The sequence below is a fragment of the Electrona antarctica genome (assembly GCF_951216825.1).
Source record: "Electrona antarctica genome assembly, chromosome: 6".
NCBI classification, from domain to species: domain Eukaryota; kingdom Metazoa; phylum Chordata; class Actinopteri; order Myctophiformes; family Myctophidae; genus Electrona; species Electrona antarctica.
In genome coordinates, this window is record NC_136811.1 from 32,485,724 (window position 1) to 32,502,535 (window position 16,812).

Consider the following 16,812-nt stretch of genomic DNA (forward strand, 5'->3'; position numbering starts at 1 on the left):
TTGCTCCTCCCTGTTCGGAGGCAGTGCTAAGGTGATGGAAAATGACACAAGCAGAGTTTCAGTATTCGCATCTGGCTATAGAGATAGAGGTAGAGAAAGAGATAAGGAGAGGTAGAGAAAGAGATAAGGAGAGGTAGAGAAAGAGATAAGGAGAGGTAGAGAAAGAGATAAGGAGAGGGGGATGGAGGAAGAGGGAGATATGGAGCCTATTTCACCGTACCAAAATAAGCTGATCGATGCATCGCAAAGCTGACAATACAAATAGTCAGCTTTGATTTTGAAATAAAGTAAACCATTCAACACATTAAATCACTGACACATTTACACTGTATTTTTCTTTATTCCTAGTATAAGAGACATACAATGATATTCTGTGAGACCAAATTCAGAGTAGCTCATGAGGCATAGCCCATATACGTATCAAACAAAAACAATACTGAATCAATGAGACCGGGCCCAATAGAATGTATTTACACTCTGTGCAAGTTCAGAGAAACCAAAAACTCATACCCATTGCCATAATTTATACTCTGCCCTATGACGTTGTTACGCCCCAAAATAGCAGATCGAGCTTGTAGATCAGTTATTTTTGAAAACGTCATACAATGTAGTATAAATCAGGCTTGGTGGAGACTAGAGCAAAGACCATTCCCTTTCCCATACAATCTCTGTGCTAACTGAAATAACATATTCTTGGACGTCATCAGACACCATAGCTGCCACAATTCCTCTTCAGAGGCATTATGGTCTCAACCTTAAATAAAGTGATATTTTCTTCTTTTCATTTTTTCCAATTCATTTAATGAATTTCTGTATTAAATGTTTAATGTAAATTGACTCTTGTCCTTGTCCACACAACAGATGCATACTTTCTGGTGGACCTCTGCTTGCTGGGAGTTGCATTTGTATGGATAGTAAACTTTGGGTCAGGTGAATTCTAGGAAATATCATTTCAAATTCAATTACTAAGTGTCAAAGAATTGACTATGATTTCTGTCAACCATGGTCAAATCAACTTTACAGAAAAGTGCAACAGTGGAGAAAGAAGTGAAGAGAAAGAAGATATTTCTCCAGACTTGGTCAACTGGCTTTCACATCCCCCCCAAAGATAATTCTTGGCAGATGTTCAACAAACCAAGCCACCAGGGTGCCAGTTCCACATTCACTCCCAAATATTTACCCAAGGACAATCTCAGCTCACGCGGTCAGAGTTCATTGCATTCTTCCGTGTTCGCGCACATCTCTTCAACCGAAACGTTGCATCTCCCTTCCTAATATTAACGTCACTACCTATTTGAACCCAGGTAGAACCCAGGTGATATGTCGGAGGTCCAAGGGGATTAGGTTACGAGGAGCAGTGCTCTATACGCCGTCTAAGGAGATGCTCATGCTAAAGGAAAAACAAAACAGTTCAGTGGCTGTAATGCCTGATTTATACCCTCCATGTTGCGCACTGAAAATGTCTGATCTAAAAGCTCACAACACGTCACATTACGATGCATTGAGTTTGTAGATCGGCTATTTTTGGTGCGTGACACAGGTGCGCAGCGCAACCAAGTATAAATCAGGCACAAAGTAAAGTGAAACCCAGTGGAAACTGACAAGAAAAAGGAGGCAACAAAATATCTGTAGCCTCAAAGCTGTGGTATTCGCTTTGTACCTCCCCTTCCGAAAATCTGCAGGCTCACACTTCAGGGATGTAAAAAATAAAAAAATAAAAATAAAAATAAAAGTCCAATAGAAATACATATATGCAATTATATACGACACATACTGACAACCATAAAAAAAATGAAACATCTACTATAGCATAGTAGCATCTTAGCTCCTTGCATTTCCCCTACCCCATGTCACACACTATATTAAATAAGGCACACATTTACACATACAGTTAAAATTTGGCTAGTAATTATTCCTTTATTTACAACCAATAGCCACAAAGTTAATAATTATTATAACTGCAGTCCATACTACATATCATGTTTGCTCTCCCAAATGGCATGGCATGTTTTGTCTTTTCCTCTTTGGGTCCAGTTAAGTATTCAAAAACAAAGTATTTTAAGTATATCTTCATTTTCCATTCAAGGAGGTTCTGGAACCCACTGAAGTTGTAGAGCACCATTGTGATAACATTCTAAAATAAACATTTGTGGACACTACTTAAATTCTGTATCATCTAACTTTCTGAATAGGAGTCTCCATTTCCAGAAAAGGAAAGAGGAGAAAAGACAAACATAGCTGCTTTGAAGAGTTCTCGTAGGTGTCAGGATTATAGTTTGGATTTATGTTTTAAGCCAATTGACTATATGGAATTTGTTAATGAATTGCATGATTTGGTATCGTAAAGACACAAGTTGTCCACATACAAACAGTGCTGTGGCCAGGATCTCTTATAGGATCATTTGATATGCCCAAAGATGAAAGAGTATAAGTAAGGCAAAGACATTACTACTTTTAGGGGGTTTTGCTGACTTTTCACCACAGGTTACATGTACTGCATATGTATATGTATACATATACGGTGTGGATATAAACACACATATATATACACACACATGCATAATATAAACACATTCGAGGGTGGGGTGGGTTGGGATTAGTTGCCAACACTACATCAGAAAAGATAAGCAAAAGCAAGAGTCAGAACTCAAAAGCATCACAAGAGGCTTCAGCTTTAAAGTCCAGAAGATGACCCATGTTTCACGTTTTCTTTTGAACACCAAGACTTCCAATAACTAAGTTGCATTGTAAATCCACACTGAGGACATTTGCAGCCTAATATAAGGTGGTGGCATCCTGCCAGCCAAGTCCTTCACTGTTCTATAAGCAAGTAGCTGAGCAATACCAATATGGTACAAAGATATTCATTGGACAAAAAAGGTTGGGAAAAACAAGTTGAGGTTTTGGCCACAGTGTCAGTGATTGCCACGCGATCAATTGTCTTCCATCGCAGGTCAACAACCTAAAGACCTCATATTCAAGGGAAGTTCCTTTCAGAGGAGAGCAGATCAGAGAGTGGTTCTCTAGTGCAGCAGTCCACCTCTGGTCTCCTCAGTAGTTGAACTGTCCCTGTTGGTTAACAGGGGATGTGGCAGGGATGAACAGAGGCTTAGGAGGGACATCTGGTTTAAGTGAGGAGGTCCGGCGCACAATGGCCCCCCTGTGGAGGACCTCCTGCTGCTCACCATTGTAGCTGTGCTGGCGTGTGAGGTACCCATTAGGTATGAGTGGGTAGTGGACCTCACACGCACTGCCGGTGGAGTTCATCCGGGCTAGGAGTGGAGGTGGCTGGTGGGGCACTCCGCCCCGTTGGCTGAAGCTGTGCTGGCGGGGGATCATACCTCCTCCACCACCTCCCACACCACCACCTGACATCTTAGTGGCGGCAGCGATCAGCGAGTGCCTCTGAGAGGAGTGCCTCCTCTCAAGCGTGGACTGGTGATGTAGGGGGATGTCTGGAGGCACATCCATGCGCCGCGTCAGGCTGTCACGGGGTAACGTGGAAGAACTGTAGTAGGGCGCCGACTCCGTCTCAGGGATCTGCGGCTGGATCCGGTTGGAAAAGGCCAGCTGGCCACCACCACTGGCCATCAGGCCAGACGGGATCATGACCTGTGAGTTCTTGCTGGAATTTGCTTCATGAATATGTTTCAGGAGCTCATCTAAAGACGTCACCTCCATCACCTTCTGAGGGTAACAGGGGTAGGGTTGCTGGGACAACATACGCTCAGAATTATGAATCTTGCGTTCCTCTGCATGTGAGAGTCCGCCAACCAGAGCTTGCCCGTTGGACATGCTATGGGAATAGGGGAAGACCTGCTGGTGAAGAAGGGCTGAGCTGGGCCTGGAGCCCATATTGTGTGATTTGGGCTCCTTGGCGTTGTTGCAGTTCTGGTTCTTCTCCCACTGGTTCTTGAAGGCCTTCATGCTCTTGATCGGCAGCTCTGGGGTGGAGTCTGGCGTGGGGAGACCAGAGAGCTCTGAAGAGTGGTGTAGGTGGTGGGGATTGACGAGGTCTCCCATGGTGACCCCATGATGGCCGTTTCGCCGTGGTGCGTGGTGATCTTTGCCAGTTGGGAAGAAGGAGTTGTAAAATTTAGGAGAAGACACCTCCAGCTTGTCGTCTTTGCTCGGGCTGTCCAGCAGACCATTGAGCTTGGCTAAGCTGCGGAGGGACAAAGCATGTGGGATGGGAGCCTCAGGGTCCTTGGCCAGCCTCTTGGTTCTGTGGCCTGCATGATTACAGTAGCAGGACACCAAGAAGCCAGAAAGGAAGGCTCCCAGCACAAACGCCACCAACACACAGGCGATCAGCAGGGTGTAGTGGACACTGTGATTGGTCTTTTCCACCTCCGGAGGCCGCCTCACACCTTCAACAGATGTAAAAGACAGATGCAGAGGGAGGGGGAGAGAGAGAGAGAGAGAGAGAGAGAGAGAGAGAGAGAGGGAGAGAGAGAGAGAGAGAGCACAAGGTAAGAAATTCATTTAAGAGATTTGACTGACAGAGCCAAAAGAAAAGGCTAATGTAGGTCAAGTACAGTAGCAGCTGGGACAGACAGGTTGTGTTTACAGAGGCTTCACTATGAGGGGAACAGCATAGCATAGGTGGTTGAACTCAGCTCTTGGCTTCCTTTCCTTCCACTGTTAATAGAGCAATAAAGCCTTTCTAGCTCTCCTCTCAGAGAGATAGTGGCAGAGGCCAAGAGCTCCCAAGTCGGTGAGAAATCAATTTGAAAGCAACTGCGGCTTTAAATATTGATGGGTACATAGCAGCAGAAACCCACGCTGAAAATTTCAGAGTGTTAATTTGACTCTGTGTAAAAATGGACCCTTGTCAGTGAACATTTTGGAGAGTGACATAATTTTCACCAGAGTGTGCTTTCCAATGTGTGGACCCTGATCCATGTGGGTGCACCTGACGAAGATGAATCTCCACAAAAAATAACAGCTTGATAAACTCAGCTCAGTGAGCTCACCGATAGTGGCAGCTTTGCAAATGTGTTTGTGTGATTTCTTAAAAAGGAAGCTTTGCCTGTCTTTAGTGCTGTGCCCAAAACACAAGACTATTCCTAATCAAGTACAGTACCATGTAAATGTCCTTGGAAGATGTGATCCTAACATCAAGGCAGCGGTGAAACCAGCCACCTTTCACAATCAGAGCTAATTTCAGAGCAGTTGCTGCCATCTGTGTTATTAGGCTGTTCTCTGGCCCTTAATGACGGAAAATTATTGATAAGATTGAGAGAGAGAGAGAGAGAGAGAGAGAGAGAGAGAGAGAGAGAGAGAGAGAGAGAGAGAGAGAATCTAGGCTGTGCCAGGGAGGGGGAGAATGCAGGTGTTTCAAAAGAGCCAATGGCTATTGGAAGTTTAAGGCAAGCATCATAATGGATTGCTTGGTGGATCTGATCTGAGAAGATGACAGTGATGAGTGAGTGATTGTGTGTGGAATTACCAGTTGTCTTGGCCCAGACTTAACAAAGTGAGGGCATTTTGCACTGATGACAATGCATTCATTCAAAGCAAAGCTTTGCTGATGTATCACAGCTAAAACTAAAAATCACACCCGTGTGAAGTGAGGGCGCTCTTGTCGTCGTACATCATCCAATAAAAAAATAATATACTTCATGAATTTGTCAACTTATGTTATTATCTTTTAACCATGATACAATGTTTGAAAAAAACCCTCATATTTTCAACATGATCATGTAAGATGACAACTGAATTTATGTGATGTGACACGAGTTCAGGACAAAAAGCTGTATATAGGAAAATCAAAAATCACAACTGTGTAAAGTGAGGGGCGCTCTTATCATCGTGCATCATCATACATGTCGATTTGCTCCGTCCACATATGACGTAAATTCTTCATTCATTGTCAATGGGAATATAGGCCCTCATTCATCAATTGAGTGTAAAATCTGCCCCAAATTCAGTCAGTTTTGTAGTACACTCACGTCGCCACGGCATTTATAAAGTGATCGCAAACAGCTGATCCTTCCTTAATTTCATTCCTAGCAGTGATAAATGTGACGGCTGAATCAATCTGGCACGCCCTATGAAATCAAGCCTCACCCTCGTTTGTGCGACATGCACAACTGCAATACGACCAAACGCATGGAAACCATAGTTACACGATGGAAAAAGCCAATAAAAGGTTTCCCCCGCTTGCCTTTTTGACACACACACACACACACACACACACACACACACACACACACACACACACACACACACACACACACACACACACACACACACACACACACACACACACACACACACACACACACACACACACACACACACACACACACACACACACACACACACACACACACACACACACACACACACACACACACACGGCTGTCATGTCCACGCACGCACCAAGGCTATGACACATCACAGTTGCATCTGAATAGTTTGTAGGCTAGGCCTACTATATTAATTTTACCCATTCGTGCGCAGTGCACGTTAACTTAAAGCAGTCATGTAGCAACTGTCACTGTGTTGTTAGTTGTAGCCTATTATTATTAATTCATTATTAATTATTATTAAAGTAATTTAATATACAACAAGATATATTAGTGAACGAAAACCTGAACCTGTGAACCATGAATTAAATAACTAAATAACTGTCCTGTCTGTCTCTATAATGTGGTCCGTCCGTGACAATGTGACCATGCACGTTTATGACTATTTAGATTGCCTAGTCACTGCAGTGGCTGGGCTGTCAACTGTCAATTATATGAATGTGCAGCCTAAACCTTAACATAGCCTCATGTGGCACTGGCACTGGTGGGCTGGCTGGGTTAGCCTACCTATCTCCGATGCGCTCCCCACTTGCGCTGGCACGGCACATTTGGCATTCGAGCGACGCGCCGGGTTTATCCTTAAACAAGGTGGAGATTGCACTGTGCACATACCGTAACTCCAGAAAGACATCGGCCTGCTGTAGATTAGGCTACAGTAGGCTACCCATGTTGGGAGACTGTCACTTGACTCTCCACAGCTGCAGCAGTTCAATCTGCACTAGGCCTACTCTCCAACGTCCAGTCATGATTCCAGCACATGCAGGCAGCACAAATCCTTGCATGTATGCAGTTGCGCTCATGCAAAACACTGTTTAAATGGCTTAAGCATCTAACTTGCAACATTGATTATAATTGCGCGATTTTAATTGCTTGTAGCCTACACTTGGAAATATCCTACCAATTTCATATGACATGCCTTTACAAAATATATATTTTTTACATGTATTATTAGTTTTATACATTTTAGGAGTGAAAACATATGTTTAGATGCCTGTGACAGCATGTCAGCAGTTCAGACAATGCTGCTCCACTTGCGTACGACGGAAAAACAGATGACAAAGCCTACGACACCTGACGTGATTTTTGTCCGCACGTTCAAGTTCAAGGTTTGCGGAAATGTTAAATGCCGTAATTCCGGCATGCACCCATATTTTGGCGTACGCCGCGTTGATAAATGAGGGCCTTAATGTTTGTGTAAGACAAAATCTACACTAATAGCTGAATATACGTAGGAGGGGCTAGCACCCCTCAAAAACCATACCGGGCTATAATAGCTACAGTATGGTATGCACGAATGCACGTGTGTGTGTGTGTGTGTGTGTGTGTGTGTGTGTGTGTGTGTGTGTGTGTGTGTGTGTTGCGCGTGTGATCTTGCAGTTGCAAGCGTGGTGGAAGAATACAAGTGGTGGAAGTAGCATCTATTCTATCATGACATACAGTGTAACAGTACTGTATCTGAATCTGTATATCATTGTCAGCACAAAGGGCAAGTCTCAATGGCAACTGACACATGATGCACGATGGAGAGATGAAACCTTCATCACTGTCAAAACTTTGCTTTGATTGCATCTTAACCACTTAAACCCTATATATGTCATTCTAAGTCAAATAGCCCATCCACGATTGATCTTGTAGATCTGCTATTTTTGCTGAAAAATTACCAATTTTCACAGAATGTTCATCTACTTGTGCCAAATGTTTGCCTATTGTGTTCAGAATAGGTAGGAAATATCAAACATCCTTTATCAATTTAGCCTTGATACAGTACACTTCTGCTGTGGCCGACTAGGACTCTAAAATGTAACACGTAGGTGACATTGTTCATTGTTTGGAGATGACACATTTGAGCAGATGTGTCGGTAGAAGTTCTCCATCTCATTCCCAATGAATTGCTGCTCTCAGCCACAAGTGTAGTTTTGCTACTATTTCCCAGCAGAAGGATAAAATAGTTCACACTATGGAACACAATTATCATTCTGGGAATAGCATTTTCAATGGAGCTTCAAATTAAAAATCTTCAATGTTCTGCCACGTCTTTTTTAATTGCCTTGGCTTATGGCCACATTAAAAAGTCATAGCTCATTATTTCAATCGTCATTGCTGTGTGTGTGTGTGTGTGTGTGTGTGTGTGTGTAGGAGGAGTGGCGGCAAAAGTGATACCTTCTAATAACTTAATTTTCAACAGCCTGTGTCTTTTTGTGGCATCATATTACACTGGTTGTCAGTCATCTTTACAGCATCCATGTGGTCTATGTGTTTCTGTAACGACTAGCCAAAGGAGACAGATGCATGTTGCTCATGTGGGCCTGTCAGTGAGTCATCCACACTATCCGGAGCATGACCCCCTCCAACAAACCCATACACACACCAGGAGCCAGACTTATGAAGGGTTCCCATTGGTCTGAGGTGGCTGTGGGGGTACGAGTCAAGTGGCCTGGTAGGCGATGAAATGCATGGGGGAGGTAAACATAATCATGACTTGTCACAACATGTTTGGCAAGTGGGTGGGATGACTCAATCACTATGTATGTGTGACATATGGTGGCATGGTCATGTTGAAATTAACACCCAGCGAGACATGGGGGTGGACTGGCAAGCTTGTTAGATGGCACGCAGGAGGTGCATTCAGTACAAGCCAACTGCAACTGCACTTGCAGGCTTGGTCCGGTCCTTGCATGCAGTACTCTGCCGATTATTTGCAGTAACAACTGAGGGTGACTTTGTGGGATTGCGCACCTGCCCAAGTGTTTATTCTCCAATTTAGAGAGATGAAATGTTTGAACACAGAAGTGAAAGAGGGGTCTAGCTTTCATCACAAACACCAAATGATGCTTGTGTGTTTATGGAAGGCCATCAACGCTTCGGAAATAGAGCTACTTCGCAGCCATATCCCCAATATATATATATATATATATAAGTGTTTACATAATATCAGAGTCATTTTCAGTGTTCCTTCCTCTCATATGCTGTCGCATTATATTTCTGTGTCGACTCGACATGGCCTCAGCTCAGCCAAAGCTTAATATAGAGATATCCAAGTCTGCCAAAAGGTAAACAGACAGATGGGCTGTGTGAGTGGAGGCAGAGGGGGAGGGGAGAGAAATGGTGACAGCGGAAAAGGAAAGAAGGGAGATGAGATAAAGTTCAACCTTGGCAAGAAACTGGCAATGAAGAGGTGAAGACTCAAGATCCAAGAGATAAGGGTGATTTATACTTAGTTGCATGCTGGTGTTGCACGCTGAAAATACATGTTAGATCTGCTATTTTCAGTGCACGACACCGGTGTACAACTACAGTAAGTATGAGAAGGAAAACAGAAAGGGGATGAAAAAAAAAATAATGACATCGAGTGGGGGATTGAGAGAGAGGAGCAGATTGTAAGGAGGAGCACAGTGAGGAGAGCAGGGAGAGGGAGAAAGGTGAGAGAGAGTGAGAGAGAGGCAGACAGACGTGCTGGGCTGAGTGACAGACGTTTTGAAGCCTGGCACTGCAGCAGCTTGTGTTATGGTAGGAGAGCGGTATTGCTCAGCTCGTGCTCCTCCGTCGCCTCGTAGGAAGAGGAAAGCTCTGTGATTGTATCCATATTGTTAAAAATAGATGGCACGGTAGGTTATGTAAGCAAGCAAAAGGCTTATACAACATTGCCTGTGCGGCGTCTTACTAATTGGAGATGTATTTGTTTGTAGGGAAAAGAAAGTTGATGTGCCTAGTTGTACAAACGAGGTGTTCTTTCCTCAGGTGATAGGGAGAGGAAACGCACACTTTTCAATGACACAACAGTAATATTGGCACAAGCAGCTTAAATTGAAGTACATAGGAGCACACATGAGCTTTAGTATGAATCTTGAATCTTCGTTTTTGCAATTTGCACGAATGGAAATTAATTCTCTCTCTAAATGGACATGAAAGCATCAAGACTTTCCATTCTTCCATAATGTATTTTCAAGGTCACAGGTGTAACATTTAAAATGGCCGACCAACTTTCTCCTTTGTGTGTGTAACTTTTCCATTGTAACAGACTTTTCTCAAGGGTACACTCAAATGCATTTCAACTTGGAACACTAACCATGTGCTATTTCTGTGCATCGAGAGAAGATGTTCCAAAATAGCCTTAATTAGTTTCTGTTTCTCCAAGCTTAGGAGCATATTTAATAGTTCCATTAATGGATACTCGATCGCAATGAGAAGGAACTGAGAGAAAATTCCCCCAGGCTTCATAGGCGAGCATTACCTCTACTAATGCCAGAGGTGCATTTATACTGTGTTAAACAATAACACAAACGGAAATTAACTATATTTTCTATTTCAAAGAATTGTTCGGGGTGTCAAAAGAGCAATTTTGTGCTTACCATGACATATTAATTTGACAATATATATAGCTGATGTCTGTGTGCTGACAGAGATGGTTAAGAAACATGGCTTGATTGTAGGTGTATACAGTACAGTACAGTACAGTACAGTACAGTACAGTACAGTACAGTACATGCATTACTTTTGTATGTGTCTTACTAAGAAGTGTATGTGCATGATTGTGTTCTGTACATTATGTGGATACTGTTATGGCTACATGCACATAAGCGTCAGGGTTGTTGAGTGAGTGAATTCAATCATGTACCACTTGTTATTAGACATTTGCATAATATTCCACATCAGTGGCCAGCCAATTGGATGCAGTTTGATTTATGTGCATGAGGTAATATGATATGCTGTAATGTAACCGATCCATTCCAATTGAAAAGTAGTAGTAATGAGCACCGCATTTCTCTTTAGGTCTGTTGATGCATACAGAGCACAACAGGTTTCATTAAGATTTTGATTAAATACTGGTAAATTAGGCATGCTGTACCACCTGGCATCCAGATACACACATATTTCTTTGTGTTTTTTCTTATAACAAAATCTGTGTGTACAAAAATATTTAATTAAACAAATATGTCTCACCACATGGAACTAAAGATGGCTTTAAATACTTCTGCAGCAGTGTGGTTGAATTGACATCTCATGAAATCATTGCAGGCTATCAAATCAGGCATAACGCATGCATCATGCAACAGCATAATATGTTTTTTAAAAAAAGACCAATTTTTGCCATCCAGTGGATGGTAAAGCATATACAGTATGTTCCAAATCTAACAATCTATTGTTGTCACTAAAACAATATACTATAATACACTGAGTAAAATCCTCAGTGTTAATTGTGTGTACAAATGGAACAAAATGGACCATTATGGGTCCGTTTGGTTTCATTTATACTCTCTAAATTCTTAATTAACACTCGATATTGTACACTTCTGGGAAGAAGTACAACTTCTGCTTTACCAACCAGCTTAGAGAGACAATCCATCCATACAGTATAAATTGAACATTTTATCACAGTAATACCATCAAACGATACTATACTTTAAACATCTATTCATCTAGCTTGACACCTTAAAAGGGTTTGTAGAAGAATGCCCGCACAGATATAGACTATAATGGCGCACATTTTTCCCCAATCATCTCAATTTACATGTCAAACTGGATGCAAAGATGTAAAAAACAAGAAAAGAAAGAAAGGAGGGGAGAAAAAAACACCACTTGTTCATTATTCTGTCTTGTTGAAGGATGTCAGTTATAGTCTGACAATGATTGCCAGTGGAGTGAATTGTCTCTCTTAGGTGGGCCATAGAGAAACTGATTTCAGGCTACTAAGACAAGGCCAAGCACAGTGTCAGCCATAGGTTTGAAACTGGAAAGACAGATCATAAAGAGGATCAAGGGTTGAGAGGATTCAACAAAGGAGGCAGGTACAGCTAAAAGGGTTAGTTCAACGTAAAACAAAAAACAGGCAGGTAAAACTGAGATATACCCCAGAGGTCAAGGAGACAGAAGAAAGGGTAAGGGGTTAGCTAGGAGTCATTACAACTGCATAGAAAGATTTGCTCACTGTGGGCCCGTGGATCACTGTGACACTCTATACACACTCTCCACCCTCACACTGAACTCAAGTGCACGTGACTACACAGTCAAATCCTCAGAGTTAAATGTCACCAAACGGACCCGTAAGTGTACACTATGGATACATTGGATACATTAAGACTCAGGATTTTACTGCGTAGCTGTCATGAAATAAAATGACATTAAAATGTTGCATTAAGTATTAAGTGACGTATTCTAAAGTGATGAATTACATATAGCGATATTATGTATGTGCAATGACTTGTAGGGAGTTGTAAGATGTAAAATATGATGTCACTCATAGTTGAGCTGGTGAGCCGAGTGGAAAAATGAGCTAGTTTTGAGTGACCTTTAATGAGTGCCATTAAGACATGCCAGTGACAAAAAGTGAACCAAAATTGGCAGCTACACTGAAACCAGCTGGGTGTTTCCCATTCTTGTGTGTGTGAGTGTGTGTGTGCGTGTGTGTGTGTGGGGGGTACACCCACCATGTCACGCCACTACAGAGCAAATGTCATTTATTTGAATGTTTGCTTTCTACAGAACTGTGTTCTGAAATACGATAACCACCATGTGAAAAATCTATACCAATAGTACTGGTGAAATGAGTATTTCTAAGAGATGGAAATAGGAATGAATTTGTCTTAAACTGAGAGTAAATGAGGGAAGACAATAGCTGAACAGAATCGATACCTTGAAAGGAAATAACGCAAGCAGTGTTTTGCCACGGTCTTCAGAGGTACTATAAATAACTCTTTAGAAAACTTGTTAGCAACGATTCCCCCCCCAAAGGACACCAACGTGAACATGAAAAAGGTTCATTTGGGGTTCGCTCACTACTCCTCCTACAGCATTTTAATGAGCCTGCTTCACTTGCTTCCATTATTAATCTATCTCCCTTTGCTTGTCAGCTAAATTACCAGTTAGTTTAGGCTCTTTGGTCACACTGACACTAGTTCATTTGACTGTGAAAAGGTAAATTCACCATGGGAAGGCGGGACAGGAAACAAATCAGTATACATATAAAACATGTGTCTGGTAAATATTGTGCTCTGAGCAGCACATAGGTCTGCCTTTTAACACAGTGGAGAGGTGGGTGTATTCCCCAGATGGTGACGGTTTTAGTATAACCTGACTGCTGGGGTTTTTCTTCTTAGCCCTGCCTTTTAGGGTATTGTAAGTGTTTACATAACACTCTGCAGCTACTTTCACCTTGGATAAGAGAGGGGAAAAATCTGCTTAGGTACAGTATGTGCTAGATAGACGTCTTGGGATTTGACATGGCCTGTGTATTACTTGGGAGTCAGCATGTGTATCTGTTACTTATACTAGTCTATAGCTTAAAAAAATGTTTACACCATATGCAGTTCAGTCAGTCCTTGTATCATTGGTCTCTCTTCCCTGTGTCACTACAGGTATGTAAACCAAGTCAGCAGAGGGCTGACAATGTAATACATTGCATTGTACCTATAGTGTTAAGATTATGCCATATTTATTTTTTACTTGTGCACTTGTTTACCCCCCGACGTCAACTAGATGCAACTTTCACATTATTTCCTCTACTCCTCCCACAGTTCTTAATATGTCCAGTTCTCTCATGTCTTGTTATGTCAGTTTTGTTTAGTGTTCAATGTCTGGGGACTGTGTATTTACGCTACATTTTTTATGTAATGTTCATTAATATACTCTGTCCCGTCCAAATAAACGAACAAAGAAATCTCTTGAGGAATTTATTACACCTAATTACCACCTCATAGTATTATGAACTACTGATAATAATGTTTCGTTGTCTATCATTGGAAAACACATTCAGACACTGAGAAGGGTTGGCCTCCATTTGGCAGGTTGGGGTTCGGCATATTTTGGCAAAGGCGCATCAATAAGATTGTTGAACATAATGACCAACTGTTACAGTCACTCTAAACCTGATGCTACCATGCTAACCCTAAATATTATAATCATAGACATACTGTATATATATACGTATATATACACACGATGTACTGTACAATATAGTTTGTGATTATATGTGTTTACTGTTTTTACTTTCTACATAGAGCTGGGTTATATAACTTAAACATTTTTTGTGAGCTTGTAGATCTGTTATTCTCACTATTTTCGTACGCCACAGTTGTATATTTATATACACACAACTGTATGCAACAATATATTTTTGGTCAATTTCCATTTCTACATCTAATTTAGTTTGTGGCTACATACTAAAGGATAGTGTAACTAGAGATAGAGAAACAGCACAGGAGGTAAAGCATAGATCTGTGACACTGTCTTCCACCATAGCTCCTCTTTTCCACTGCTCTCCGGACTCAAGCTGCAGCAGAAACGACATTGGCTGAAGTCAATCGCATTGCTCTAGTTTCCATTACATCCTTCCTCCTCGCCATCGGCTGACTCGCTGGCCCAGGCCCCCCCGCTGGTTATTTATTTGTTACAGGTTTTTTCTCATTTGAGTCTGAGTGGCTCATCATTGCAGTCACAGACACTGAATGGAAGCCTCGCTAGCTCAGGATTTATGGACTCAACACAGTGCCAGAGGAGAGGAAGCCAGTGACCAAAGAAGACATAATGTAAGAGTGTTTAGGCATGACTGGATATTCCACTATACGGAGCAATACTGTATGGAAATTACTTTTTTGTGGTTAGCGTCCCATAACAAAATGGCAGGAGGTTCAATCCCCTCAATGGTAAACTAGTCTGTCCAGTTGCAGTGTGTTCAGCAAGACACATAACCTGCTCGGAAATTGGAACTTTCACTGGATAGAACCTTCAGTTAAAAGCTAAATGTAACATGTGAACGTAGACAGCGTAAGATAAGAGAAGACAGAGATTCCACTTCCGTGGCATGCGTCTTGAAGATTGGAAACATGCCGGGGAACAGGAAGGGCATTGACGAGCCAAACAAGATGAGGCAAGCCAAGAAATAAGATGATGGTGTTCCGATGGACATTTGTTTACACTTGCATGTTCAGCTTGACTTGAGGACTTTATTAGATCCAATCCAGGATCTATTTAACCCATTCAGGCCTGACGTCGACATGTAAAAAAAAAAAGTTTTCTAAATCATGACAATTTTCGGAAAGATTTGAGGCACATTTTAACGATTTTTCAAAAATAGCAGACCTACAAGTTCATAGCGCGCCACTCGGTGGCGCGCTATGAGCTTGTAGATCTGCTATTTTTCAATAGCTAAATTATAACAATGTTTAAAACACCAAAAGGGGTTCCCGCCCCAAAATGGGTTAATGGTTAATGTGGTTAAACGCTAATGTGACATGGATGCGTTCCAGGTCTCAATGGATTAAGTGATTAAATCGTCTACACTCCTAGCTGCTTAGCTAAGCACATCTAATGTAGATTTAAGATGGAATGTACATGAGCGGAAATATCTTAACCGTCAGCAAGCCTTTTGGAATGCTGCTGTTTCTTATGCCATCAATATCTTTGTTAAGTGTAGTGGTCTGTGATGTTATCTACTGTTTATCTTGCAGCACCTTTCAGCCGTATCACAAAGTGCTTTAAATCTCTGGTTAAGCTGACTGGCCAATTATCAATCATGTCACGTCCGATTGGAGATTAAGCAAAACTAATGAAGTGTATGGGTAAAACAGCTAACTAAAGCTTAATGCTTTTTTACAAAGACATTGTTTAATGTGGAGAGCCTGATTTATACATACCGGTATAGGCTATTTGTGCGACACAGTGTGCAACCAAGTTATAACTCAGACTTGAGATGTTAGTGAAGTACTTCAAGTATATTTCACTGCGGGAAGAACATCCCATTTTTAGCTTGCATACTTCCATGTGAGGTCAAAAACATGTTCTCACCATCACAGATCAGGCTTTGCTTTTCTTTTTCTAGACTCCAGACAGCAATAATTGCAAACAATGACCACCACTGGGTGGTTCATATTGTGGTAGAATGCTGCTGAAAAGGGGTGATGTTCTCCCACAGTGAAATACAATCTTTAACTTTCAACAGCAGTGTTAGTTGTCAGCCTGGTTAGAAGTGTACAGTGAAGGGCCCAGCAGTGCAAACCTCTGCAGGTCAGAATTAAGCAAGAACAGACACCCCACCCCCTTACCCTCCATCTCCACACTGATTGGCTCCGAGTCAGGTGACCCCTGTTCCCCAACTGGGGGAGGGCCATCAGGACCTGTACCTCTTTCAGGGTCACCTGCCTCCTTTGGGAATGTCGCCCCCTGATAGGTTGTGCTGGCGCTTGTGGGTGTGGTCTTCCCTGTAGTTGTAGTGAGGGGGAGGGGCAACAAAGTGATAAATTAGTGCAATGTTAAATTACAACAAGTAATTGTATAAAATATCAATGTCTTTTTTACCCCAGATCAATCTCAGTGTGGAAAAAATGACAGTCAAAGCTCTCAACGACTAAGCAGAGAGCTCCCCTTCATGACAGTGAGGAAAAGTGACAAGTGCACAGAGCGCAAAATAGTCATTTATAACCAAACTCTTCTCTATGGTTGCTACATCACATCTTTTTATCAGCTCAACAATGCACCATATTAGTCTCTCCACAAAACTGATTTC

At 42.0% G+C, this 16,812-nt stretch overlaps 1 protein-coding gene across 3 annotated transcripts in view; it reads right to left on the reverse strand.

Moving 5' to 3' along the window:
• Positions 1–320: 320 nt before the first annotated feature.
• The window catches only part of sema6cb (semaphorin 6Cb), a 135,058-nt gene continuing 118,566 nt past the window's right edge, over positions 321–16,812 (reverse strand). For 2 of the 3 annotated variants that reach the window (XM_079504242.1, XM_079504243.1), the window contains 2 exons: positions 16,352–16,507; positions 321–4,370 (listed from right to left, as the gene is read on the reverse strand). In XM_079504242.1, the coding sequence (XP_079360368.1) occupies positions 3,052–4,370; positions 16,352–16,507 (1,475 nt within the window). In that variant the 3' untranslated portion in view covers positions 321–3,051. The remainder of the gene's footprint in view (positions 4,371–16,351; positions 16,508–16,812) is intronic. The other variant, XM_079504244.1, reaches the window with a different exon arrangement.